This window comes from Macrotis lagotis, chromosome 1 (genome assembly GCF_037893015.1).
Source record: "Macrotis lagotis isolate mMagLag1 chromosome 1, bilby.v1.9.chrom.fasta, whole genome shotgun sequence".
Lineage (NCBI taxonomy): Eukaryota > Metazoa > Chordata > Mammalia > Peramelemorphia > Peramelidae > Macrotis > Macrotis lagotis.
Window position 1 is genome coordinate 322,703,125 of NC_133658.1, and position 26,543 is coordinate 322,729,667.

At 40.5% G+C, this 26,543-nt stretch overlaps 1 protein-coding gene across 2 annotated transcripts; it reads right to left on the minus strand.

Annotated features, from left to right (window-relative positions):
* Positions 1-5,408: 5,408 nt before the first annotated feature.
* On the minus strand, positions 5,409-25,572 carry SLC2A8 (solute carrier family 2 member 8). 2 transcript variants are annotated; one of them, XM_074211533.1, is made up of 11 exons: positions 25,406-25,572; positions 25,140-25,302; positions 24,417-24,623; positions 19,799-19,898; positions 18,647-18,852; positions 16,495-16,638; positions 16,159-16,303; positions 14,396-14,569; positions 14,033-14,178; positions 5,946-5,997; positions 5,409-5,489 (listed from the first exon to the last, which is right to left on the minus strand). In XM_074211533.1, the coding sequence occupies exons 1-11, from the start codon at positions 25,477-25,479 to the stop codon at positions 5,422-5,424; spliced, it is 1,479 nt and encodes a 492-aa protein (XP_074067634.1). In that variant the 5' UTR covers positions 25,480-25,572; the 3' UTR covers positions 5,409-5,421. The 2 variants fall into 2 exon arrangements, with proteins under 2 accessions (XP_074067634.1, XP_074067635.1); XM_074211534.1 differs by lacking the exons at positions 5,409-5,489; positions 5,946-5,997 and adding an exon at positions 6,004-12,685 and having other exon boundaries at positions 16,159-16,267; positions 25,406-25,571.
* Positions 25,573-26,543: the final 971 nt, after the last annotated feature.

Consider the following 26,543-nt stretch of genomic DNA (forward strand, 5'->3'; position numbering starts at 1 on the left):
AAAGTTGAGGCAAAAATGTATTTCCTGGCAAGAGACACAACCTGGGCAAAGTCTAGAGACTGGAGAAGGTAAGCACTTGGAGTAAACATTGAGGTCTCCCCAGCCCTGCCCACATCACTCTGGAAAGGGCAGAGCTAAAGAACTAAATATTTGTTTGTTTTTTCTTGAAGGAGATGGGGTGTGGTGAGGTGGGGGTAATTCCCATGGCAATCATGAACCTTCTCATTCTCAAATATAGAGGATTGTAAAATTCCCTTCTCTAGTGAGATCCCTGAGCAGGGGTAGGTGGGGATGGTATATTCTTCCTAGTCTTTTAAGCCAAGCAGGGCTGTGCTAGGCCACTTAAATCACCTTGAAACTAGTAGAATGACATTCAGTGGTGTTTCTTTCCTCCCCTGACACCTCTAGGAGGGGATCCTGGGAAATGGAGTCTACTTTGGAGCTAGCTTGACTCAATATTCAGATTCCAAACCTTGAGCAGGAGCTTCTGAAAATGAGGCTTCAAGGTAGGCTTATCAACTGATAAGAAGTTATAGTTTCCAACTCTCAGACCCTGACCTTGCCCGTAAGCCCTGCCTCTTCCAGGAAAAAGAACCTCCATTGACTTTGCCCTATCTCTTAATGATATCTGCTGCCATTTTTAGGCTACTAAAAACAATTTCTTACTAACTTAGGTATCCTCTTGAAGCATGAGTTCAAGTCATCATGTAATGTCTTCATGTCTGTAGAGGAATATTTATATGGGGAAAGGGTACCAACTTGGCCTTTGTCCCAACAGCGAATGAATTTCAGAGAATGAAACTTGCATTTCCTAGGTTCACTCCTTGTTTTTTGGCTTGAAGCATTTATTTAAAGCCCTACTCAACTTTAAAGATGAGTGAGAACACACCATCACCTTCTTTAATCAGCCATTAGTTTTTGATACCAGTGATCCAAAGATACTTGATGGAAAGAAGGTTGCTTCAGTAAAATAAGATTCATATTATTGGCAAACTATATAGTAAAAGTTCTAAACTGTTCCTTCAGTCCTTTGGGAATCATAGACAACTCTTATTTCTTTAGGTATCACTACAGTGTCATAAGCATATGACTGCCAGAACCAAGAAACTGCATCCTTGCTAGTTTGCCCTAGTTGATGGATACTGTAGGCTGAACCAAGAGTTCAGCATCTAACTTGGCACTTGTCAAACTATATTAGTGGGCTGTTGTCCCTCCCCACTTAGAATTTAGCTCCATAGACACTCTTTAAACTTTTCAGTGACAGTTCACTACAAATCCAAGAACTCATTTTCTGATTGGGATAATGAGTTTTCTTATAAGTTTTCTGCTCCTAGAGTCTATCCATTACTCTAAGAATATAGGACCCTTCTACTGTTCTCAAGCCTTTAGGTTTGCATTCATACACAAAGTTTATTTGGATCTGAAAAGACCATACTAAAAAGTTTGCTTAATTTGTTAGTTCAACAGTACCCAAATGGTTTTAGAGAGTTTAAAATAAATTGACTTTTTTTTTTGCCTTTCTACTTCCAATTCTTCTCAATAATTTACCAGCATGAGGATTTTCACTGTTTTGTCGGTGAATAATGACATAGTTTTAAAAATTCAATTTTATTTTATCTTCAGGTCCACATTTTTCCTTTCTACTTTCCTTACTTATCAAATGAAAAAACAAAGATAAAAAACCTATTTACAAACATGTAGAGTCAAGCAAAACAAATTCCCTCATTGGTCAAGTCCAATAAGAAAAAAAATGCATCAATCTGAACTGAATCCATCAGTTCTCTATTTGTAGGTGGCAGGATGTTTCATTATGAATCTTCTGGAATTGTGATTGGTCACTGTGTTGTTTAGAATTCCTAAGCTTTTGAAAATTATCTTTACAACTTTGTAGTTATTATACATATTGTTCTCCCATTTCTACTTCTTTTTCTCTCTTTTTTTTATTTCTTTGGAGGTATAGATTTAGTATTGTTGGTTCAAAAGATATACATACACAGCTGAATAGCTTTCTGGGCACAGTTCTAAATTGCTTTCCAGAACCGTTGAACTAGTTCAGAAGTTTTAAACATTAAAGTCTATAAATTTAAAGTCTACAAACATAACTGTTTCCCCACAGTCACCCCAATTTTTATTTTCCTTTTTTTGATATGTATGTGGGGTAAATTAGTCAGTCTGATGGTTGTGAGGTAGTATCTTGAATTGCATTTCTCTATTAATTTGCATTTCTCTATTAATGATTTAAGCAATTTTCAGATAGGTATTATAGCTTGAATTTCTTTCTCTAAGAACCTTCCTATTCATTTTCTTTGACCACCTATCATTGGGAAATGACTTATTTTTAAAAATTTGAATCAATTCCCTATTTATCCTAAGAATAAGACCTTTGTCAGAGAAATTTTCTACAAAGATTTCTTCTTGCCCCAGTTTCTTGTTTCTCTTCTGCTTTTGATTGAATCGATTTTGCTTGTGGCAGTATAGTTCTCTTTTTTTCTTCTTTTTCTCCTCTACTAACTTTAATTATGTTTTCAATTTGCTGCCAAGAATGGAACTTTGTCACTAAGCCATAAATCTGAATAGGCAACCACTAGATTTTATGTAGACATAGCACTGAGATTACAAGAGTTGGATTTTTTTTCTTGTTCCCTTCTTCACTGCATAGAAGTTATTTCAAACATTATCATATTTGAAATACTTATCCATACTTTAGAATTCACTTCCAACATATATCCTCCTGTTATTATTGCATTTGGTTTCTTCTTAATTTACATAAACTAAATAAAACAATGCAACTCACACTCTCTGGCTAAGACTGTTAAATGCATATTTTAAAGATCACAGGGATGATAGTATGGGTACAATTTACACTGTAATGCATTTGATTATGAGAACATACAATGTCCCTAAAAGCATCTTGATATCTAACATGTTCCTTTTGCCATTTGAACCAACAATTCTTGTTCTTTCAGTGCAAAAAAACAAATACAGTCCCAAAAGGACTAATTATTCACCAAATAATTGTAAAATGTTTATTATTTAACTTAAAAAGCTTAATCCCCTGTAAAATATATACATAAAATAGATATATCAGGAAAAAAAAAACCATGATTCTTAAAAAGGGTAAAAAGAAGTATAACCCAGAGTTTTGGTAAGCTCTTCCTTAAACAAATTTTATAAGTTCCAAATTTTATATGATTAAAGGTCACTAATCTTTTTGAGAGACAAAATCTTGCTGTCTTAGTCCATTGGACTATGTGGTCATGATGCAACTGCACAGTTCGTAACAATATACCAAAATAGGCAGTTTATTGTTCAGGAGAGACATCATTGCTATTTCTAAATAACAATTTCGATTTTCAACTCTTTAATCTGAGCTCTGCTTCAAGGATAGTAGTTTGTGAACACTGTTTACATAAAAACAATATGCATTCCCCTCCTAAAATGTGGGAATGACAATTGATTGTATAGTCTTTTTGTTGCTGAATCCTTTTTCATTCACATCCAACTCTTCGTGACCCCAGTTTGGGGTTTTCTTGGCAAAGATACTGGTGTGGTTTAACATTTCCTTCTCCAGATCATTTTACAGATGAAGAACCTGAGGTCAACAGGATTAAGTGACTTACCCAGGGTCATAAAGCTTGTGTCTAAGGACAGATTTGAACTCAAGGCATCTTCCTGATTCCAGGCCCAAGCACTCTCTCTATCCATTGAACTTTCTATCTGCTCATACATTGTCTCAACAAATATAATAATCCAACACTAATTCTCAAGTATGAGAAAGGATTATCTTTCACAGTCTGAGAATTCTGCTTCATTTTTTTTTTAGGTTTTTGCAAGGCAAACGGGGTTAAGTGGCTTCCCCAAGGCCACACAGCTAGGTAATTATTAAGTGTCTGAGACCGGATTTGAACCCAGGTACTCCTGACTCCAGGGCCGGTGCTTCATCCACTATGCCACCTAGCCGCCCCTTTCATTTATTTTCTTATCTACTCAGTGGGCATAAAAAGACTACAACTTATGATGGCCTAAGAATCAATTCATTCCATTCTTCTTACTCCCCCATTTAAATAAATTATACATAGGCATTTAAAGTTGGAGGCATGTGGAACTCGACTATTTATAATGAATATTAAATATGAATTCTAACAGAAGTTTTTATCTTTATTATCAGCTCTTTGATAAAACTAAAACTTATTGTTATGTTTATAACAGAAGACAAATAAGCCTGGTGATTTTTTTTTTGTATGGATAGATATATTTTTGTATTGTGGTTATTCAAGTTCTCATAAAGATGAAAATTTAACTAGGTCTTTCTCCATCTTAGCATTTTATTCTTTAAGGTATTCTGTCTTTTTAGTGCTTTTCATTTATTACAACCTATTTGTGAGTTACTCTTTTCATGAAATCTTTCTCCTGGATTATGCAATATTTTTCATAATCAGGGGAAGCTAGGTGATGAAGAAAATAGAATACCAGATCTGGAGTCAGAAAAAAAACCCACCTCATTCTGTGTTCAATTCTGGGTAAGTCACTTAAGCCCTGTTTGCCTTGGTTTTCTTATCTGTAAAATGAGCTAGAGAAGGAAACAAATTCACTCAGTATCTCTGCCAAGAAAACCCCTAAAGTCATACTGGACTGAACAAATGGTGATTATAAAGCTTTCTTTAGTTCTGCTGCTTTGGCTGAAGTATATGGAATAAATGGCTGACAGTGGGGCAGCTAGGTGGCGTAGTGGATGAAGCACCGGCCCTGGAGTCAGGAGTACCTGGGTTCAAATCCGGTCAGACACTTAATAATTACCTAGCTGTGTGGCCTTGGACAAGCCACTTAACCCTTGCCTTGCAAAAACCTAAAAAAAAAAAATGGCTGACGGCTTGCAATCTTTAGGTAGTCTGGATTCTGCATTGTTTCTCTATATTTGGGTAAAATTTGTTCATTTGTCTCCTGGATCACATTCTTCAAATTCTCCAGAACACTCGCTTCTGAAAGGACTTTTTCTCTTAAATTTCTTCACAAAGTAACATAATTCTACTTGAATAATTGGTTGATAATCTAACAACCTAGAATGACTCTCCTAGACCCTTGCTAAGGTTGAACTGGCTACCTCAGGGGTTCCTGTCTCATTTAATGCCTCCTCTAATCCCTCCTCACTTTCTGAAGGGGTCTCAGATCCTCTGCTGCTCATATTGACTAAGGAAGGGACTACCTTCCCTGCCAGAAACCTATTTCTTAATAAATTTGTGATAATAGTCACCTAAACTTAGTCTTAGACTTCAAAAACTCTTTAGACATGGACAATTAAGTATTTGTCTTCTCAAGGTTATGGTTTTTTTAAAATTTTTATTAAATATATTATTTGAGTTTTACAGTTTTCCCCTAATCTTGCTTCCCTCCCCCCACCCCCACCCCACAGATAGCACTCCGTCAGTCTTTACTTTGTTTCCATGTTGTACCTCGATCCAAATTGGGTGTGATGAGAGAGAAATCATATCCTTAAAGAGAACAGAATTCTCAGAGGTAACCAGATCAAACCATAAGACATCTGGGGTTTTTTTTCCGAATTAAAGGGAATAGTCCTTGTACTAAGGTTATGTTTTCTTGATGAGATACTTTTTTTAATAGTATTTTATTTTTCCAATTACGTGTAAAGACAATTTTTAGCATTCATTTTTAAAATAAAATTTTGAGTTTCAAATTTTCTCCTTCTTTCACTCCCCTCCCTCCTCCCTAAGATGGTAATTTGATTTGATGTAAGCAAAGATTATAAATGTGCAATCATATTAAAATATGTTTTCATATTAGTCATGTGAAAGAAGAAACAGGACAAAAGGAAAAAGCTACAAAAATGAAGACATCTGGGGGCAACTAGGTGGCGCAGTGGATAGAGCACTGGCCCTGGAGTCAGGAGTACCTGAGTTCAAATCTGACCTCAGACATTTAATAATTACCTAGCTGTGCCGCCTTGAGCAAGCCACTTAAACCCATTTGCCTTGCAAAAACCTAAAAAAAAAAAAAATGAAGAGATCTACAGTCAGATTCCATCAGTTCTTTCCCTTGATTTGTTTTGGATCATTGTATTGCTGAGAAGAGCTATGTCAATCATAGTTGATACAGTAAAATATTGCTGTGTACATTTCACTCAGCATCAGTGATAAGATGCTGTTACCCATATACTTGGCCATCTCTGCAAAACTGGTATATGTCAAATGAGTTTCAAACCAAGAACCCTTTAGTCAAATCAACTTTCATCCAGTCTTTAACTCTTCCTCTATTTTTAAAAAATTGAACTTAATGCCAAATAAAATTAACATTTTTTGCAAATATATATAATAGTACAGAAAAAGAGGAATGTAAATAAAACTACTACTCCATATGATAGGCAGCTCACTTTTAAAATATATATAAGTACGTATGTGTATGTATGTGTTATGTGTGTGCATGAATATACAAACATATACACACCATGAAGTTTTCAAAGTGGTTTTGCTCATTTAGATTTTTTTTTCTGGAGTTCCTTCTGATTTTTTTTTAAATTAAAAAAAAGTCCTTCAATAATTTTTTTTAATTTTATTTTTTCAGTCAAGGACAAAAAAAACCCAAAGCCCTTTTCTTTCTCATTTTCCCCTCTGGAGAGAAATCCCCAAGACTTTTTTTTTTTTTAACAAAAAATGCATAGAATGATCCTTCTTTCTTATATTCCATTACTTTCAGAAAGACAATGAGGTCATCTTGATAGAGCAATTTCCAGGTCATTTATGCCTCCAACTACTTCTCTCATAAACCCTGAGAAATAACAGGTGCTGAGATGTTTGGAGAGTAAACAGAGTAACATCCAGTTGGCTGATTAAAGTCATCTTCTCTTCTTCTCAAGACAGTGTTGGTCACTGCCCAAATCCAACCCTGTCTAGCATCAGTGTCTGGCAGCCAAAGCAAAGTATTACCCCCATTTCTTAGTTTGGTCCCCATCTCCTTCACCTCCTCAGTTGGTCTTCCAGTCTTAAGTTTTTCCCTGCTGCAATACATCCTCACAGCTGCTGAAGTGATTTTCCTAAACTAGTCTGGATCACATCAGTCACCCTCTGTACTCAGTCAACCCTGGTAGATGCCTGTCACCACTGGGACAGAATAGAAACCTCTGTTTGTCTTTTAAAGCTCACAGTCTGGTCCCAATCTCTTTCAGTCCCATTTTGTATTGCTCTCTGAGGACTTTGTGTTCTAGCCGTACGTTCTAGCCGTACCAGCCTTCTCACTGTTCCTATTGATTTTTGTGCCTTTGGGCATTAGATGTCTCTCCAGTTTTGAAAGCTTTCCCCTACTTACCCCATTGTTTTAGAATCCCTTCAGAACCTAAAGCTATCCTGAACCTTCTTCCCAATGGCTAGTGATTTCCTAATTACTTAAATTTTTTACATTAATTTTGTATATGTTGTTCAGTTATGTTCAACTATTTCTGAACCCATTTGGGGTTTTCTTGGCTAAGATACTAGAATGGTTTGCCATTTCCTTCTTCAGTTCATTTTAGGTTACAGGGTTAAATGCCTTGCCCAGGGTCACTAAGTTAGTAAGTATATGAGGTCTAATTTGAATTAGACCTTCCTGACTCCAAGTCTGATAGCTGCCCTTACGCTCTGTCAGCTCCAGGGGAACCAGTCTCTAACCTGGGAGTTGAAACAGAGCAAGCTAAAGACAGGAGAATCAGGACACAATTAGAAGTTTAATTTTAGAATAAGGAAAATAACACCTGCAGAAAGAAGCCCCCCTCCCCACCCACTGCCTGCCAAGAAGGAGGACTTAATATGCTGGACCAAAGGCAGGACTTATATACATACAGGGCTGAACCATGACATAATCATTTTGGGAACAGCATAGTCTCGAATCTTGCAGCTTGTGACCACCCTTCATACTTTAAATAAAAACAATTCCACATTTCAAAGGTTAATTGGGATTTAAAAATAATCATATAGTTATTAAAATTCAACATAGCCACCATCTTGCGATATGTATCCCTCTAATCTATTTTTGAATTTCGTGAAAACTTTTGTCAGCTGCCTCTTGATGGAAAAGGAATGCTTTTGTAATCTTAACCATAAGAGCAGTCAAAGAACAAGATTGTGTTGCATAAATGACAGTTTTGAGCCTACCCCAGAAGAAAAACATCTAATAGCCATACCTCAGATAATCAAAGTGATAAAGCAAGACCATAATGCCCTGGTTTGAAATAGTGTCATCCATTGACTTTCATGGACACACATGCAGGGCATAAGGTCAGGATTCCCTAGATTGTTGAAATTAAAATTCAAAATTTGTTATTCCAAATTTAGACAAGTGAAAGGAAATTTAAATGACCAAGTCTTGAAATCTTTTGCTAAGTTTTTAGCATTAATGCTTCTGAAATTATTAACGCTTAAAATTGCACAAGGGAGTTTCATTCTTACTTTTATCTGATATAGTACCTGCTCAATAAATAAGTTTTTTATTATTATCTGATTGACTACCAAAAGGCCAGCTTACTGGTATGAGGCTCTTCATACCTAGCTAGGCTGGTCCTTAGAAAACAGACTCAGTCTGAATGTACTTGCTTCAACCTTCCTGTTTTTTTTTTTTTTTTTTTTGCAAGGCAATGGGGTTAAGTGGCTTGCCCAAGACCACACAGCTAGGTGTCTGAGGTCGGATTTGAACTCAGGTACTCCTGATTCCAGGGCTGGTGCTTTATCCACTGTGCCACCTTCCAACCTTCCTAGTGTGATAGAAACTGCCAGTTTGTGGTGAGCCTTTGAGAACTTGGGTCACTTTCATTCCGCCGTTAAGTATCAGGATAGAATCTTATGGAGGGACTCAAAACAGGGTTCTGAGAATCAAATGAGCTGTAGTGCATTAAAGATGAATACAAATAAACAAACATGATGTACATTTATAAACATACACTTTCACATTTGAGCCTCAGAATAACCCCAGGGGGTTATTTGTAAACATTATCTCTATTTTCCTGTCTTCTAGGAATGAAGCCTGGATTTGGAGCCAGGTTAACATTTCAACTATTGTCAGTTACTAGCTATGGGAAAAATCTCTTCTCAGTTACTTATTTTGCAAATTGGGTTGATTTTTATTGTCATCAACCACTTCATAGGGCTGATGTGAGGACCTAATGAAATAAATATAAAACATGATATAATTAATTTGCCCAGTCACAGATGTAATAAGGATGGAACTGTTGTGTTTAACTCATCATGTATTGATATTATGAAACGAAAGTATAAAACTTTACATCTATCCTTATTAAATTTTCTCATAATCATATCAACCCATTATTCTACATTCATGGAAGTCTTTATTGTTAGATCATTTTTCTCCCAGCACTGTATCATCTGCAAATTGTTATGCAAAACATGATAGGAAAAAATAAGAACCTATCTCCCTTTGAAGACACAATTGAACTAGGCAGATACGTGGCATGATGGATAGGGACCGTGACTTAGAGCTCAACCTTGCTTCAGATACTTTCTTGTATGACCCTGGGTAAGGTGGTAGAGAGGTTAGAGCATAAGACCCCTGAGTAAGGAAGACTCCTCTTTTTGAGTTCAAATTTGGCTTCAGATACTTAGTTGTGTGACTCTGGGCATGTCACTTAACCCTGTTTGCCTCATTTTCCTCATCTGTATGAGCTGGAGAATTAGCCAAGTACTTCAGTATCTTTCCCAAGAAAACCCCCTCAAATGGGGTCACAAAGTCAGACAGGACCGAAGAATTACAAAACACTTAACCTCTACTGCCTCACTTTTCTCATCTCCAAATGGGAATGATAGCACATGCCTTCCCAGAATTAAGATAAAATGATATTTTTAAAGAGCTTTGTAGACCCTAAAGCATATAAAAATACTAGCTATTATTATTATAACATTTCAGGCAGATGTAATTGCTAAGCCAATGTCAGTAATCTTTCAAAAATTGTGTCTGCATGTCCACCATGAGGAGCACCAAAGGAGTAGACAAAGGCAAATGTCATCCTGACATTTTTTAGAGGGAAGGAAAGGAAGCCAGTAATCTCAAGGCCAGTGGCTTGATTGAGGTTACTTCCTAAAACTTTAGATTATTAAAAGGATAGTTAGGACATCCAGGTAAAGAGCCATTATCTTGCAGGATTAACGTTTCCATTTTTGACAGGTTTATTAAGCTGGCAGATGAAAGGAATGTTCTAGATATAGTGTATTATTTTAGGGAGGCATTTGAAAAATTCTCTATTGGTATTTTTAAGGAAAATACAGGGAAATATGACTGGATAGGTGTCCAGGTAGGTGAATTTGGAACAAAAAGTTGGACACAACTGAAATGACTGAACAACAACCCTGGAGTTGAATTGATATAAATGGTTAATAGCTTTCCAAAGTATCACTTTTTAAATAACTCATGCTTTGAGTCTGTGTCTTCTTAGCATTGGCTGTTGCTTAGTAGTCACAATTAGTAGTCAGAATTTATGAATCTAGTCACAAAGACCAAACATCATTAAAATGTAATCTAGTTCATAAAGAGTATAGGGTGAGAGGAATATGACTTTAAATTCAGATGGATTTAGGAAAGCATTATAATAAAATTTTTTATCAGATGTCCCTTCTAAATAACATGAATATTCAGTGAATGGATGGTGAATAATCTAGTGAAAGTTATCACATTGGCATAACACTTTCCAGATAAAATACAATTTTTTCTTCCCTTTTAAAATCAGTTGAATCAGGGTATCCTAACTTTTCCAAGGAAACAGCTTGTTTGAGAATGAAAAAATGTGAACAACATCGGGGAGCTCGGTAAGTGTCTCTCACTGATTTTCATCACCATTGACTATACTGAGCTATGAGAGCCAAAATAACAGAAACTGCATATCCCTGTGACCTACATGTTAAATTACTTTTGACTTTGAGAAGTCCTTTGATTTAAGAAGTTGAGCCTGGCTGAGTCAGTTTCACTGGAGATATATTGAAAACTTATTTTTCTAGAATAACTTTCTTTCCTAGCTCGAGACCTTTTCATATTTTATACTGATGTTTCCAATCCAATTTATAGTTTTACTCATCTCATTTATCATTTTCCCCACCTGATTCTTTCACCACCTTCATTATTTCCAAACAAGGAAATATTCTGGTAATTAGGCACAAAACTGTATGTGTCTGTGTGTACATATGTGTGTGCATGTAAAAGACTGAAACATTTCTCAACTTGTATTTTTAGATCTTTTTAAAAAAGATCACACATAGGACCAACTATAAGTCACATGAATGAAAAGAAACTATGGAATCTGGTTTTGTAATAAACCAGTGTTGTCCATGATGGGAAGAAAGATACACAAGATCAGACCTTTAAAATAAGACTTTTTCCCTAGGGTGCTCCAACATTATTGGAAGTCTTTCTCTACAGTTTTCCTGCCTGGACATCATCTCCCCCTCTCTCCATCCTGGCCTCAGACTAGGCATTTTCCCTTTATCTCACTGGCATCAAAGCCTCTGTTTGTGACCTCTTTTTCTCCTCTGCCTCCATTTCTTCTTCCATTGGAATGTAAACTCCTGACAGCAGGTCTTGCTTGAATCTATATTTCTGGGCCTTAGGAAAGCACTTGGCATGTAGTAAATATTCTGGGTTTTTTTAATCTATTATATACCACATTATGGAGTAGAAGTTTTCACCATTTAATTAAATTTTGATTCAATATTAAAATTTTTTTTCTTTCATTCAATAATTCTTTTCTTGTTAGCAATCTTCAGATATTAGAAAGGCTGTCACAGAGAGATTAGACTGATTTTACTAGGCCCAGAATCTGCAGACCAGCTTTAGAGATTTCATCAACAATGATAATAAGCATTCTCCAAAGGCCACCTCAGGACATACAGGGCTGCTCGGTGTTTGGGAAAGATATCTCACTCCCAATTCTCTCATTTTTGCCATATCCCATGATGTCAGAATATGAAATACAGTACTGTCATCTGATTTTCAGAATAAAATATTTATTTTGGGACAATAAATCTATTTCTTGATTCGATTATTATTAAAGATAAAAAAATCATCTGGACAGGAAGCAATTCCTAAAATTCTTTGCTAGTCTAGAGAGGGAAATGGATGTAATAATTGAGTCTCATCTCTTTCCTTCTTCAAAGGAAAATGCATGGATGGAATAAACCAGTGCTCAGTTCAAGGGCTCTGTAGTTTTTTCCCCACTCCTCATGCCAATTTCACACAGAATTAAATGGAAATGAACTCCAACAGGAGCCTCATACCCTACCCCATATAACTGGGCTAAAAAAAACCTGCTCAAGAATGAGGGTATGTGGGACACTGTGGAGATGGTCTGTGGAGAAAAGAAATCTACCTAGACTAGATTTAGCAGCATTAAAAAACTTGTTTTCACATGTATTCTGTACTGGCTCTCTCAGCTCCATATGAGGCCAGAAAGTTCTGGAGAGGTTATTAGGAGGTACAGAAGAACTCCATTTTCAAATCATCATTCTTTCATTAAGATCAAGTCATCTTCCCTTGCTTGGCAAGGACATTCTCAATCAGAAGGTTATCACCTTCCTTGGAAATGAGCTTCAATTTGCTCCAAAGTCTTTCCCTTTGTTTCAGGAACAAAGAGTAATGTGAAAATGACACTGAGGATGCAGAAGGCAGAGAAAAGCCAGAAAGTTCCATATGGTGTCAGAACAAGCTGCAAACAAAAGGAAAACTTGTAGTTTAAAACAAAACAAAAACATCAGGCCCAACAAATCAAACTCTTGGTTGAGGGAAGTGAGGATGTTTTTATTATCTTTCCCTCCCTAACATTAGAAATCTATTAACATGACTCCATTCTTTTAAGGTAATAAGTCCTCTTCCCTAAAGGCTGTTACTGTCTCTCTGAGCAGAACTCTCTACCCAGTTTTATATAGGGGAGATGATCAACAGACACATGGACCCCTGGAAAGCAGCTTCGGGCTTGGTGACTTTATCTTCTAGAATTTTGGTAGTCAAGGGGAGGAAAAAGGGAATTTGAGGAGGAAGTAGCAGGGATGAGACTTTTTTTTTAAAGAACAGTGAAAACCTGAGCAGTAGGGTAGAGGCAGAAGCCAGAAGAGGGAGACATTGAAGATGCATAAGGATTGAGGGAATGAATATGGGAGTAGATCAGAAAGGATGGCATTGAGGTTATGGGTGGAAGAAGGTTGCTTAACCTTATTAAAGAAGGAAATGAATGAGTTAGAGATTTAGGAGTATGGAGGAATAATGTTGAAGGAAATCCTATTTTATAAAGTGAAGTCATATATTGAATGTGGGTTAGTGACAAGGAATGCTAAAAATAAAAGAAAAATAAAACAAAATCCAAACACTAGATCCAAAAAACTAAATGGAAATGCTGAAGGAGAAGGCTGTGAGGAGTGTGACCAAGAATCAACAAAAAATCAATAGGATGGTTATAGTTCAGTGGAAGAACCCAGTTATCCATGATTAATTTAGAGTGAACCCAATCATGATACAAAAATTTTAAAAAGGAATAGCTGTACACATTTATCCGGCATTCAAGTTTTACAAACTGCTTTCCTCATTATCCAGACCTTAGGAGACTGCACTTAGACTTTTTCCCCCTAGGTTGCTTTCAGTCACATTAACAGGTGATCAGGTTTTTGTAGGTGGTTCTTGGAGTCTAGTCATTTATAACATTTCATAGAAAAATGCCTCTCAAATTCCAAATACCAAACTTAAGACATGTGACTAGAGTGTATTGCTACTGATATTTATCTTACAAATGAGGAGTGGTGCAAAAGATTACAATGCCAAAGTGCAGAACAAGCATTCCTCCCTTGCTTCCCCCTGCCCCACCATGTTCTTCTTCCCTGAAATTACCTTTCTATTGTCTCATGTGATTATGGCTGGGTTCTGTGTCACAGACACATGACATACTGTTTGCCACACTTTGAAACCACAATAATCTGCTCTAGAATTTAGATGTTTTCTTTTTTTGTTTTTTTCATCACAAGAAGAGCTAAAAGTCCACCCCTGGGTCAGAGAAGGCTCTTACCATGAGGCTGCTGAATTCTTTTGTTACCAGAAAGGCCATGATCCAGCTGGTGAGAACACACATGCCACTGGCTAGCCCCTTGACTTGGAGGGGGAAGATTTCAGACATCAGCAACCAAGGAATGGGACCCCAGCCTAGAGAAAAACCTGAAATTTCAAAAAAAAAATAGACAATTATAAAAAATATAGCATAATATTGGCCATGGGATGATGAATTTTACCAACATAGCAGGTCATGAAGACTATTTAGATGGCATATAAAGGTTAGAATCTGCTTGGGGAAAAAATGGGTGAGACTCATGATGGGATTTGAAGCCTGACGAGGCTGTCAGACCTTCACAAAGAACCATCTGGCACCTCTCACCTATGAGGAAGAATCCCATGCTACACACTGCTAGCCATGGCAGTCCAGAGTTGGCTTCCACGGACTGTGGGTTCAAGTATGTGAGGAGGTCAGGATTTGAAGAGTTGTTAGGACTTGGAGGAGAAATTTTAAAATAGATACCAAATAACATGCAGCTCAATGCCATGATAGTACCTGCAGGAGAAAGAAAACAATCAATAGCAAGAAGTCTGGGCTTAGATCAGAGGTTCTTTGAAAAAACAAAAACAAAATAAATCCCCAATAGAGGAATTGGTGTAGGAAAAGGGAATCATGAGAATTTAACTCCTCAATTACAAGCTCTGTCATTAAAGGTATGGCCTCTATTTTGGAGCAGTTCTCAAAGAAGAGCATGACATCAGGGAGGTGATGCCATGATAAGCAGGTGAACTGGCTTAGAGTAAGGGGGTGCTGGGCTAAGTCACCAACCTCACTTTCTCTTCTGAAGTCATCTGGCCAGATATGGATCAGGATGACTGGAGATAGCCTTAGATTTGAGACAATCAGGATTAAGTGACTTGCCCAGGGTCTCACATTTTGTAAGTATCAAGTGTCTAAGGCCACATTTGAACTCAGGTCCTCCTGGCTCCAGGGTCAGTGCTCTATCCACTGAACCAGAAAACAGCTTCAAAGGAAACACCCTGGACAGTGACATAAATACTGTAAGCTAATAACACAAGCACTTCCAAGTTCGGCGAGGTGGGTGCAAAATTGGCTGTTTGATGCTTTTCTTTCATAGAGCAAGTGTTAACACAGGAGAGGAAGATTGCAAGGGTAGTCTGAGTTTCAGTTTCCTCACTTCTCAAAAAGGGGCTTACCCCTGAGATGTGAGCCAGTCTTGTTTCTCCCAATGGCATAAACTGCTTGGATTTGTTCATTGGGATGGAAACAAGTATATCTATACACTGTGCCTCACATGCCATGAATCTGCCCGTATTATATCACTGGATCCTTATAGATGCCCTGGAAGACAGATGGGTGCTCCTCTGATCCCCATTTTAAAGTGGAGGAGATTGAGGCAAACAGAGTTGAGTGCTTTTCCCAGGGTCCCACGCCTAAGGAAGGGTCCCTCAACTTCCTGACTCCAAGGCTCTATCTATTACAACACTAGCTGTTCCATAACCCATCAATCAAGGACAATTCAGATCTTCTGGGATATCTTATAACTTAATCGGCTTGGAAAATTTTAAAGCAGTTGTTTTTAATTTGGAATCCATGAATTTGTTTTTAAAGATTTTAATAACTATATTTCAATATAATTAATTTCTTTTGTATTTGTACATATTAAATAGTAAATCTGTTAAGACTGTGAGCTCCCTGAAGGCAGGAGTTGCTTTTCTTTTTCCTTACTGGAATCCTCAGGGCTCAGCAGAATGACTGCCTTATTGGAAATTAATAAATATTTACTGATTGTTGATTATTGCCCATTATTGTACTATTCTAAGGAGACAAAGGGGTCCATGATGCACAAATAAGTTAAGAATCCCTGCTCTAGAGCTAATTAAACTTGTGCCAACCCACTCTCTCTGTCTCTGGTCACAGCAGGGTCTTGCCTCTTTTGCATAGAACTGGGAAAGGGTCCCTGGGCTTAGATCCAAACTCATAAAGGAGGAAGGTACCAAGTCTACAAGCTCAGGGTCCTCATCTGGTTCATGGACAGAGATGCCAAATGTTCTGAGAATTTTAGCATAAACTATTTCATTGCTTATGGAGAGAGGTAAGGCCCAAGACTGTGTTCATCTCACCTGATAGCAACAGGAGGAGCTTCCGGCCAGCTCTGTCCATGACAAGGGCAGCTATGGCAGTGAAGACCACCTGCAGGACCCCCACAATGACGGAGGCAAGGCTACTGTCCTGGGCAGGAGACAGAGGATCCCAGGGCATTAACATCTCCAAGAAAGAGCAAATTTTGAGAAATTTTCCTAATAAAGGCTATAATATTTCTACATAACTTTCTGGAGCCTGTCACAAATATAACCTCCACTGAGCAACAAACACATTTTAGAAAAAAAGATTACCAAATCAACCAAAATCATCAAAATGTAAAGTTACTTTGAAAGAATTATAGGATCAACTTCTACCTTAAAGTTGGCTTGTTCAAAAATTGTCTCTGCATAAAACATCATTGCATTAATCCCTGAGAATTGCTGGAAAGCCATCAATGACAGACCGATGAGAAATGGCTTGTAAATTGCTGGATTCTTCAATATTGCCAGATGAAATCCCTGTTTCAGAAATAGGCATTTTTCAGTTAAGTTTACATTAAAGAAATTTTCGACCTGGAAGAGAATCTTGATACCAGAGGCATCAAATACGCAGCCCATAACATTCCTGAGAGCATCCAAACCAGATCAAAATGTAATTGGGAAATATTTAACAAAAAAATACAAAGACAATAAGATATAGATCTTAAACTAAGTCTAAACTAAAACTAAGTCAATATGCAGCCTACAGTAATTTTGTATGGATTAATGGCCCCCATTTCTAAGTTTGACAACACTGTTGGAAGACCATCTATTTCAGTGCCCTCGTAGGAAAAAGATGAAGAAACTGAGGATAAGAATGAAAAGGGCTGTCAGGTTGGCTCCAAAGACTCCCAATGGAAGGAGGGAAAGTTGTTTTTCCCCTGAATTATATGGTCTGTCACTTTTTTCCCCCTAAGGGAACACAAAAGGAAGAGGTGTTTGATATTGAAATGTGGCCAACCATGATCACCACCAAAGCAGTGAAGAATAATGTGGTAGAAAGAGCCTTGGAGGAGCCATGACTTTGGGGCTGAAGTTCAACTGCAGCAGTCTAATTTTTTTGTTATTTCCTCATCTGCCTGGTTTAGACCTCATCTAGAATTTTGTATCCTGTTGCAGAAGAGACACTGATGGGGCAGGTGGCCATGCCATGAGGATCCATCTGTTGAAGGAAGTGGGGATGTTTAACCTGGAGAAGAGAAGACTTTCTAGGGTCATGAAGGTTATCATCAGGTATTAAGGGGGCTGCCCTGTATAACATTAAAATAGCATGAAGTAGAAGGGCTGCCATGAGGAAGGGAGATGAGATCTATTCATCCTAGAGAGCAAGATGAATAAGATATAAGAATGAAGATTTCAGGTCTATAGAAGGAAAACATTCCCAACCATTAAAGCTGTCAAAAAGTTGAATTGGTTGCCTAATGAGGTAATTAGTATGGATTCTCCATTCACTGAAGTGCTTTCAAGGCAAGCCTGAGTGATTGAACACTTGTTGGAGAATTTTTGTTCAGGATGGACAGACAGGAGCAATCCCTGAGGCCCCTCCCAACTCAAATTCATTGCAATGATAACCTGTCTGTCTCTCAAAGGAACTAATGGAAAGAGATTTGTGAAAGTGCTTATACACACAAAAGGAATGATTAGTAAAGGTTAAGTTTGCATAAAATCTTTATGAAAACTCTGGTTTTCTTGCCATGTGTCTGGCAAACCTGGCCTCTGAAAGGCGAAGATTTCCTGCTTTTAGCAGCCTCCATGATCTGACTTCCTTTAAGTTCATGACCCAGGCTTTTTAGTTAGCAATATTTAAACCAAACGGACAAGTGTTAATGAAGCACTTACTCTTTCACTCAGCTTTATAGTTACAGACAACTTAATCACTCTTTGTCCCTAAAGCTCTCTTACTGTGCTAGTTTTGGTCAGAAAAGTACAGGGTGGGTGAGACCCATTCATTATCATTGAGAATCATCTGTTAATAATGGACAGGGAGAGATCCATCACAAACAAAGGAAAAAAACAAAAAAAAAATCCCACATATCAGTGGGATTATTTACACATCCTCACACATGCTGGTGACATACACAGTGTCATTTTGAGGTGGAGATCTAGGTTCAAATCCTGGTGTTACATATTAGCTGTATAATCCCAGGCAAGTCTCTGAACCTGTATGGATCTCAATTTTTTCAGGTTTAAAAAAGGGGTGAATTGGATAATCTCTAAGACCTCTCCCAGATCTGACCTTTATTTTGTGGAAGTCTGTATGGTATGAAAGGACGTTAGGCTTTTAGACAGCTCTGGGTTTGAGTTTGAGCTCCAAAACACTGGCTGTCTCCTCCTCAAGTGAGGATAATGATAACTGAATTGCCTACATCATAGGGTAAGTTGTGTGGAATATATTTTGTAAACCTTGAAGTGCTTTGGAAAGGAAAGCTATCATGATGAAACTTTTCCTTATTAACCAGAAACAAAGCACCTCTTTCAGCTTTCTTACCTGATTCACATCGCCACCTTCATTCTCTTCCACTTCCTGCTCCTGATCCACCCCCCACAGAAATCTCATGGCAGTCACTGCTTCCTGCTGCTTCTGCTTAATCAGCAGGAACCTCGGGGTTTCAGGCATGAAACACATGAGCAGCAGCATGAAGAAAGGTGGGACGCAGCCCAGCACGGCCAGCCAGCCCCAGTCCAGGCCCAGCCCTGTGGAGAGGACAGAGACCAGAGAACAAGATAAGAAAGGTATGAAGAAAGGTTCTGAGAACAATTTCACCTCAAGAATTTTTCTAATCCTTGGGGCAGCCTGCTGGTACAGTAGAGAGAACACTGGCCCCAAAGGCAGGAGGATCTGAGTTCCAATTTGGCACCAGACACTTACTAGCTATGTGATCCTGGGTGAGTCACTTAACCCCCAGTCCCTCCAGAAAAAAATTTCATACAATCCTGATCTGACTTTTCTAGTTTATTCCTTTATTCCAAAAAGAAATGGTATATTCACTTTCCTTCCCTAGTAGCCCATGACTAGGGCCACTGCAACCCGCCACAAAACCTTCTACCATTCAGTTTACAAACCCAAGTGTCCCTTGAGCAGAGGACAGACAAGGTACCCTGGTGGAAAAACACAGGACATGGGAACAATGAGCCATGAGAAGTTTTAGTCCAGGTCTGAACCTGAGCTTCTTTATTTGTAAAATGGGGATTATACCTGCCCTTCAACTTCACCAGACTGTTCTGAGGATCAGTGTGGTATCACTGGGGTGGGTGATAGGGACCTCCAACATTCACACCCAAGTGATTCAACAGCCAGACTCCTGTGGCTGAGCGACCAGAGGCACTGTAGTGTTCAGAATGTAGTCATCAGAGGCCCCCAACTCAAAGTTGAGTCATGGCCTCCAGGACCCTAAGCACATCCTTTCAGTACTGTGGGTCTGGTTCCTTCTCCATAATGGAGAGGCCTGGACTAAACGATGGCTAAGGTTCTCCCAGCTCTACATCCTGTGTCTCAAGATGTTGTCTGACTTCGGTGGAACGGAATGCAGAATTTGACTGAGATGGGAGTTACTGCTAAATGGCATGGGAACAGCATTTTGAAAGGCATACCACCACACAAATTTAAGGATTTGTCATGGATGAACCCAGGTAACTGTACCTGCAACATATGCTCCCAGGATTCCAATGACAACCATCAGCTGCACACAAGAGCCAAGCAGTCCTCGGACTTCTGGGTAAGATATTTCAGCTATGTACACCTGTGTATTCCAGAAAGCACTGAAAGTGAATAACTACTAATACAAAATAGGTGGAATCTTGAATTTAATTTGCATTTGGAGGTTCCTTTAAGTTTCTGTTCATATTTAATGAACTTGACAAGCACTAACCAATGTATCTTCATATACAAAGAATAGAAAAATTAGATAAGAAACCATGAATCTCTACTATGTATTATGAACACATTATTTCCTTGAAAAAACTAAATAATAAATTTAGCATGGTAATACCAACATTTATCTATATTTATTTCTAAAATTCCTTAAGACTCCTTTAAAAAATAATTCACTGAAGTTTTTTCTTTCCTTTTTTTTGCATCTCTATCATTGCCCTTTCTGTACCCCCAAACATCAGTGCTCTTGCATAACAAAGGAGAATCAAACTAAATAAATTCAGACATTGGTTACATCTGAAAATGTATATATTATTCTGTGCCTATAGCCTATCATAATTATTTATTTTTAAATTATTATTTATTGTGGGAAGGAGTTTTTCTATCTATCTCAGACTGGTATCTGCAGCAGCCCCTCATAGACCCAATCTCCACTGACACGGAAGTTTCAACCTGCTCCATTTTTCTGATCTTGGCTCAGGCTGGTGGGCCTGAAATCCTAGGGACCAACCATACTGACAGAGAGACTTGATTGACTAATTAGTGACTACAGCTCAGAACTTACAAAATTAAGATACCCAAGGGCTTCAGCCTCTCTAGCAGCAGGGATTACCAGCATAAGCCATCAAAGTTGGAAATCACATCAGTTGTATTTTTTTAAAAAATTTATTTTTTAAAATCAATTCTACTCTTGTTTCAATGAGAAAACAAGCAAAACAAAACCCTACTCCACATATGTATAGTCATCAAGAAAAACAAATTTCTGTGCTGGTCATGTCCCCCCAAAAAGTCTCATTCTGTATCAAGTCCTCAGGTCTCTACCTGGACATGGAAAGCATGTTTCATCATGAGCCCTCTGAAACTGAATCACATAGGCTTCTAAAATTTTTCTAGTATTGGTCTGTCAACTCTAACAAAAAGATTATTGTTGTCAATCTATTTTTAAAACAAATTTATAGACTGAAACATATACTTGTATTTCAGTCAGTACTGTTTTCCCTCTGCTTCCTAAGGAATAAAGGCTATTAAGGCAATCACAAATTATCAAGGACAGGGACCATGAGTAAATGGCCACTTCTCCCCTCCAGGCTCTTCAAGTTAAAGACTTCTGGAGAGGAACCTGATAACCAAGTTTTTTGAAGCCCCACAGGGACAAGCAGGAGTTTCCCTGGAGACAGCTCATATACAATAAAACCTGGGATTGTTAAACTTTGAATCTGAATGTTTTCACTTCAGAAATCAGCAAGCACTATAAATCAAGAGCCTAACTTATTATTTTGTTGATGGTTTAGATTGAGTCTGCTGTTAAAGCTCTTATACACACTGTTTTAATTCTGTTCAACTGTTCAAATTCCGGTCAGGTTCTAAAATTAAAAAAAAACAGCAATAATCCAAATTTTAAATAGTAGCTGCATTTCTCACAAGTAGCAATTCAATAATTCAGTTCACATTTGCATAGAATTTTGAACAAAGCAGGTAAATAAAATAATCAAGTTATTAGTTTTTTGCTATAGTTATGAACCTCATCTAAAAAATGATAACATCCCACTGCCTTTTTAAAGTATACTCTGGGGGGCAGCTAGGTGGCACAGTGGATAAAGCACTGGCCCTGGAGTCAAAAGGACCTGGGTTCAAATCCACTGTCAATCACTTAATAATTGCCTAGCTGTGTGGCCTTGGGCAAGCCACTTAACCCCATTTGCCTTGCAAAAACCTAAAAAAAAAAAGTATACTCTGTAACCACTATAGATGAATCTTAACTATGGAAAACCCATTAAAATTATACCAGAATCACAAAGGATCTTGTTAGAAGGGATGACCTTCAGGGGTCACCAAGTCCTTTGCATGTTGCCTCTGCCATTGGAATGTGAGTTCCCCAAAGGTAGAGATTTTGTTCAACCTTTCTTTATGTTCCTAACACTTAGCATGGTGCCTGGAATATACAGATGCTTAATAAATTAGTGCTTGTTGATTGGCTTAAACCTAAAATGCCCAAGAATCCAAGATCCCACCTCTACAACATCACTAATAAGTGGTCATCTTTTCTTGAAGATCTCCATTGGGCAGAACCCACTAAAAATAATTTAAAAAACATTAATAATAGCTTAGCATGTATATAGGACTTTAAGGACTACAAAAGTGCTTTGTGTATGTGTTAACTCATTTGATTCTTATGACAACCCTGTAAAGTTGGTTCTATATCATCCTCATTTTACAAATGAAGAGACTAAGATAGGCAGAAGTTAAATGGCTAGCCCAGGGACACACAGCTAGTAAATATCTCAGGCTGAATTCAAACCCAGATCTTCCTGATTGCAAAGTGGGTGCTCTATCCTCTATACTATCTAGCAATCTACCTCCCAAGTTCACTTTGAAGATGAAGTTTATTTCACTTTTGGATAACTAGCTGTTAGGAAGTTTTTCCTTTAATTGATTATTACTTTTTTTTTTGTTTTTTAGTTTTATTAATTTAAGGCCATGGGATTAAGTGACTTGTCCAAGGTCACACAGTTAGGCAATTGTCTGAGGCCAGATTTGAATTCAAATCCTCCTGACTCCCTGGCCTGTGCTCTATCCCAGAAGTTTTCCTAATAATGAAAGCCTCCATTTTAAAACTTGTATCCATTAGTTTTGCCCCCCCCCATCAAGGAGAACAAATCTAAAAATTTGTCTTCCATATGACAACCCTTCAAATTTCTGAAGACTTCTTTTAAACAAGAAGATACTTGTTATCCTAGGAAAAAAAGAATGAGTTGAATCCAAATTGGGATTTAATTTATGTAAACCCTGTCTTTTTTTTGTTTGTTTGTTTTGGCAGGGCAATGGGGTTAATTGACGGGCCCAGAGTCACACAACTAGATAATTATTAAGTGTTTGAGGCTGGATTAAACCAAATCTTTTTCAAGACTATTTGCCTATGAAACAAGGAAAAGGAAGTAAGTAATCGTAATATCTAACAGATCACATTTTAAAATTTGCAAAGTGCTTTACAAACATTCTCTCATTTTATCTTCAAAAGAACCCTGGTTAGTAGGTAATATAATTTATCTCTATTTTATAGATGATTTTCAGGCAAGTTTCAAATTAGATTTTTTTTTCTCCTAATTTCAAGTCCAGAGCTATGAATTAAATCTGGCTTTAGATACATGCTGGCTATCATTTAATCTATCTAGTACCCCCCTTCCCCCCCTCCCTCCTCCCCCCAGGCAACTAAGTAGAATGGTAGCAGATCTAGTCTATACAGGTAGAGGGAGTTCTCTATCCCTAAAGATAATGAAATGACAGTTCCAGGCCAAAACAAACCAAAAAATTCCCACCCTAAAACCCTAAGGAGATGTGGATGGATGAGAAAATCTAAGAATGAATATGCTCAATATTCATTATAATGAAGTTTGAGGAAAAAGTAACCCATTAAAAAGATTCTGAGTCAGAAGACCTATGTTCAAATGGTGGCTCTGTCACTAGCTATGCAAGCACAGGCAAGTGGATTTGTATTCTGGCCCTAGTTTTTATCACTTGTAAAATAAAGGGATTTGGATTAGATAAGGGGTTAGCAAACCACAGACAGATCCAGCCAGCCTCAAACAGGTGTTCAGTCAGAGGGTTAAGAATCCTTTTTTATATTTTTGAAACAATAAATTTACAAAAATCATTCAATCATTTTTTAGCATGAGGGCCTGAATAAAAAAAAGGTCAGAATAAAAACAGCAGGAGTCAGGTCATAGTTTGCTGACTCCTCAACTAGATGATGTTGTAATTCCCTTTTCCAACTCTATAATGATGACCTGTGAGTTTTATCCTTGGAAACTTTAACAAGTTCAGTTCAGTATAAGACTGAACTTAGAATAATACTAAAGACAGGTGGTTTCTACAGGACCCTAAGCACATCCTTTCAGCTCTGTGGGTCTGGTTCCTTCTCCATAATGGAGAGGCCTGGACTAAATGATGGCTAAGGTTGTCCCAAAAAGTTCAAACTTGATTTTTTTCCCTTCTAATTTCAAGTCCATGGTTATGAGTTAAATCTGGCTTCAAAAGGCTTCTTGCAAACAGGATCATGCAGATCTTTCATGAGATAGATGTGAACATAGTTTTGAAGTAATGTGGAAAGATAATTTTATTCTTTCAAATTCTGGGTCACCTGACTGAGAACCAGGCCAAATTGGGTCATAATTCTTATCCATGTTATTAAATTTGTTTGTCAGACTTTGCAAGAGCACAAATGTTTTAAAATCTCTATTCCTGTGATATACCTAAGTGTTTTCAAGAAAGCAATTTTTTTTTTTATTAATATCTATTTAACCAGTTTGGCCTCTGAAACTGAAAATTGTTCTAAGACACTGAAATTCTCCCCACCTTCACCTTCAAGATGAATTAATATATGACTCACTGGGACAACAAGGGAAGTGACCCCGCTTGCCAGGCCCATCAGAAGGCGGCCCCCGTACAGCATCCAAATGTTCTGGGCCCCAATCACCAGATTGAACCCCCCCACGAAGGGCACCGTGCTGAGCATCAGGGTTGGTTTCCTTCCAGTCTTGTCCACCAGCCAGCCGCCCAGCAGGCCTCCTAGAGCAGCCCCGATCGTCACAAGGGACTTTTCCAAAGAAGACAAAAGCAGCATGGAAGTTGGAAACCATTATATTACACTCAAAGAGAGGAGAAGAGCAGTGGGTGGGGAAATTGAAGGAACAGCCCAGGTCTTTTTCTATTCAAGGGGTGCCTTCTAACGTTCAAGGGAGAGCCCTCTAAGGTTCAAGGGGGTGCCTTCTTGGGGAGTCGAAAAGAACCTGCTATTTAACCATGTGAGTCGCTTCTGGTGATTCTGGCTCGTGTCCCAGCTCTGGTTCCGTGTGGGAGCTGGACAAGCCTCTGCCGTCGGCCCGGCCCTGTTACCTGCCACCTCTTACCTGTCCCCTGTTAGCTGCCCCCTCTTACCTGCCCCGTTACCTGCGGAGGGAGGGGGCCGCCCCCAGGTTCGGGCCGCAGGGGCTGACTGAGACTTGCGGGGCGGCCCGTGGGGGCGGGGCCGGGGAAGGGGCTACCGCCGGGGGCTCCGGGGAAGGACGGCCACTAAGGAGGGGTGCGGGGCGGGGCTGGGCCGGGGTCTCACCCCGAACCAGGAGGCCTCGCCGTCATCCAGTCGGAGGGGCTCGGGCCCGGCCCTCCGCAGGCTCGGGATGGCCGGGGAGCTGTAGCCCAGGACGAAGCCGGCGCTGAGCGGACCCAGGGTGGCGGCGAAGGCTGCGAGGAAGAGGCCCCGGGGCCGGCGGGCGCTGCGGGCACAGCGGGCACAGCTGCGGGTGAGCCGCCGCCGCCCCGCCCAGCCCGGGCCCCCCCGCCCGCCCCGGCTTCCGGGAGCGCCCCGGCTCGGCTCACCTCGGGCTGGGCTCCTCCGGCTCGGGCCTCGGCCCGTCCCCAGCCAGCAGCGGCTGCCTCGCGTCGGCCTCCATGGCGCCCGCCCGCTCGCCGCCCGCCCGGGAGCACGGAGTCGGGGTGGCAGCGGCGGCTCTGCCTCTGGCCCCGCCGGCCCGGCCGCGGAGCCCCGAGCCCGGCGCGGGGGCGGAGCCACCGGCGGGGCGGGGCGGAGCCTCCGGAGGGCGGGGCGGAGCCTCCGGAGGGCTGGGCGGAGCCTCCGGGAGGGCGGGGCGGAGCCACGGGCGGGGCGGGGCGGAGCCTGGGCCCCTCCGGCCTAAGCCAACCCCGGGGCGGTGGGACGAGCGGGATCGCGCCTCCTCTGTTCAGGGCGGGGGAAGGCGCGGTCAGCACGGTGGGCGGAGCTAGAGCCCGCCCGACCCGGTCAGAGCGGGCGGGGGCGGGGCCTCGCGGGGCGGGGCGGGGCCTCCGGCCCGGGACGCCTGTAGATGAGTGAGTGGCGGCGCCCACAGAGAGCCGGAGGCGGAGGGCCGGGGTGGGTGTGGGCGCCGGGGGCGGAGCCAGCGGCCCCACCCGGGCACCCCCCCCCCACGGGGACTCGGCCCGGAGAGCCACGCGGCCCAAAGTGCATTGAAGTCTCGGGCGGCTCGTCCGCGATGCCAGCCCGGAGGGGCCCTGGGCGAGTGGGGGCCGGGCAGCGCGGGGCTCGGGGAAGGGGAGCGGGGCGCCGGCCCGTCACGGCCCCGCCCCCGGGGCGCGGCCCGAGTCGCTGCCCCAGAGCCGCCTTCCCGCCATCACATGCGCGTGCACAAGCGGGGCGGGCCCCGCGTGGGCCGCGGCCTCGGAGCTCCCCGGGAGCCGGGCCCCGGCCCGGGAGCCCCGGGGAGCGCCGCCCTGCCGGCCCCGCGGCGGCTCAGTGAACACGGGCGGGCGCTCCTCGTGGGGAGTTGGTCTGGGGAAGGCGGAGCCCCTCCAAGGATGGCCGGGCCCAGGACGGGCCGCACAAGGCCGGCGCTCCGGAACAGCTGCAGCCGTCCCGCAGGATGGGGAAGGGCGGACACGCGGGAAGAAGCACGTGCACTCGGATCACCCGGAGAAACGCATCTTTAATCCCACTGTGCAGAAGGAAGTTGGGCCCTTG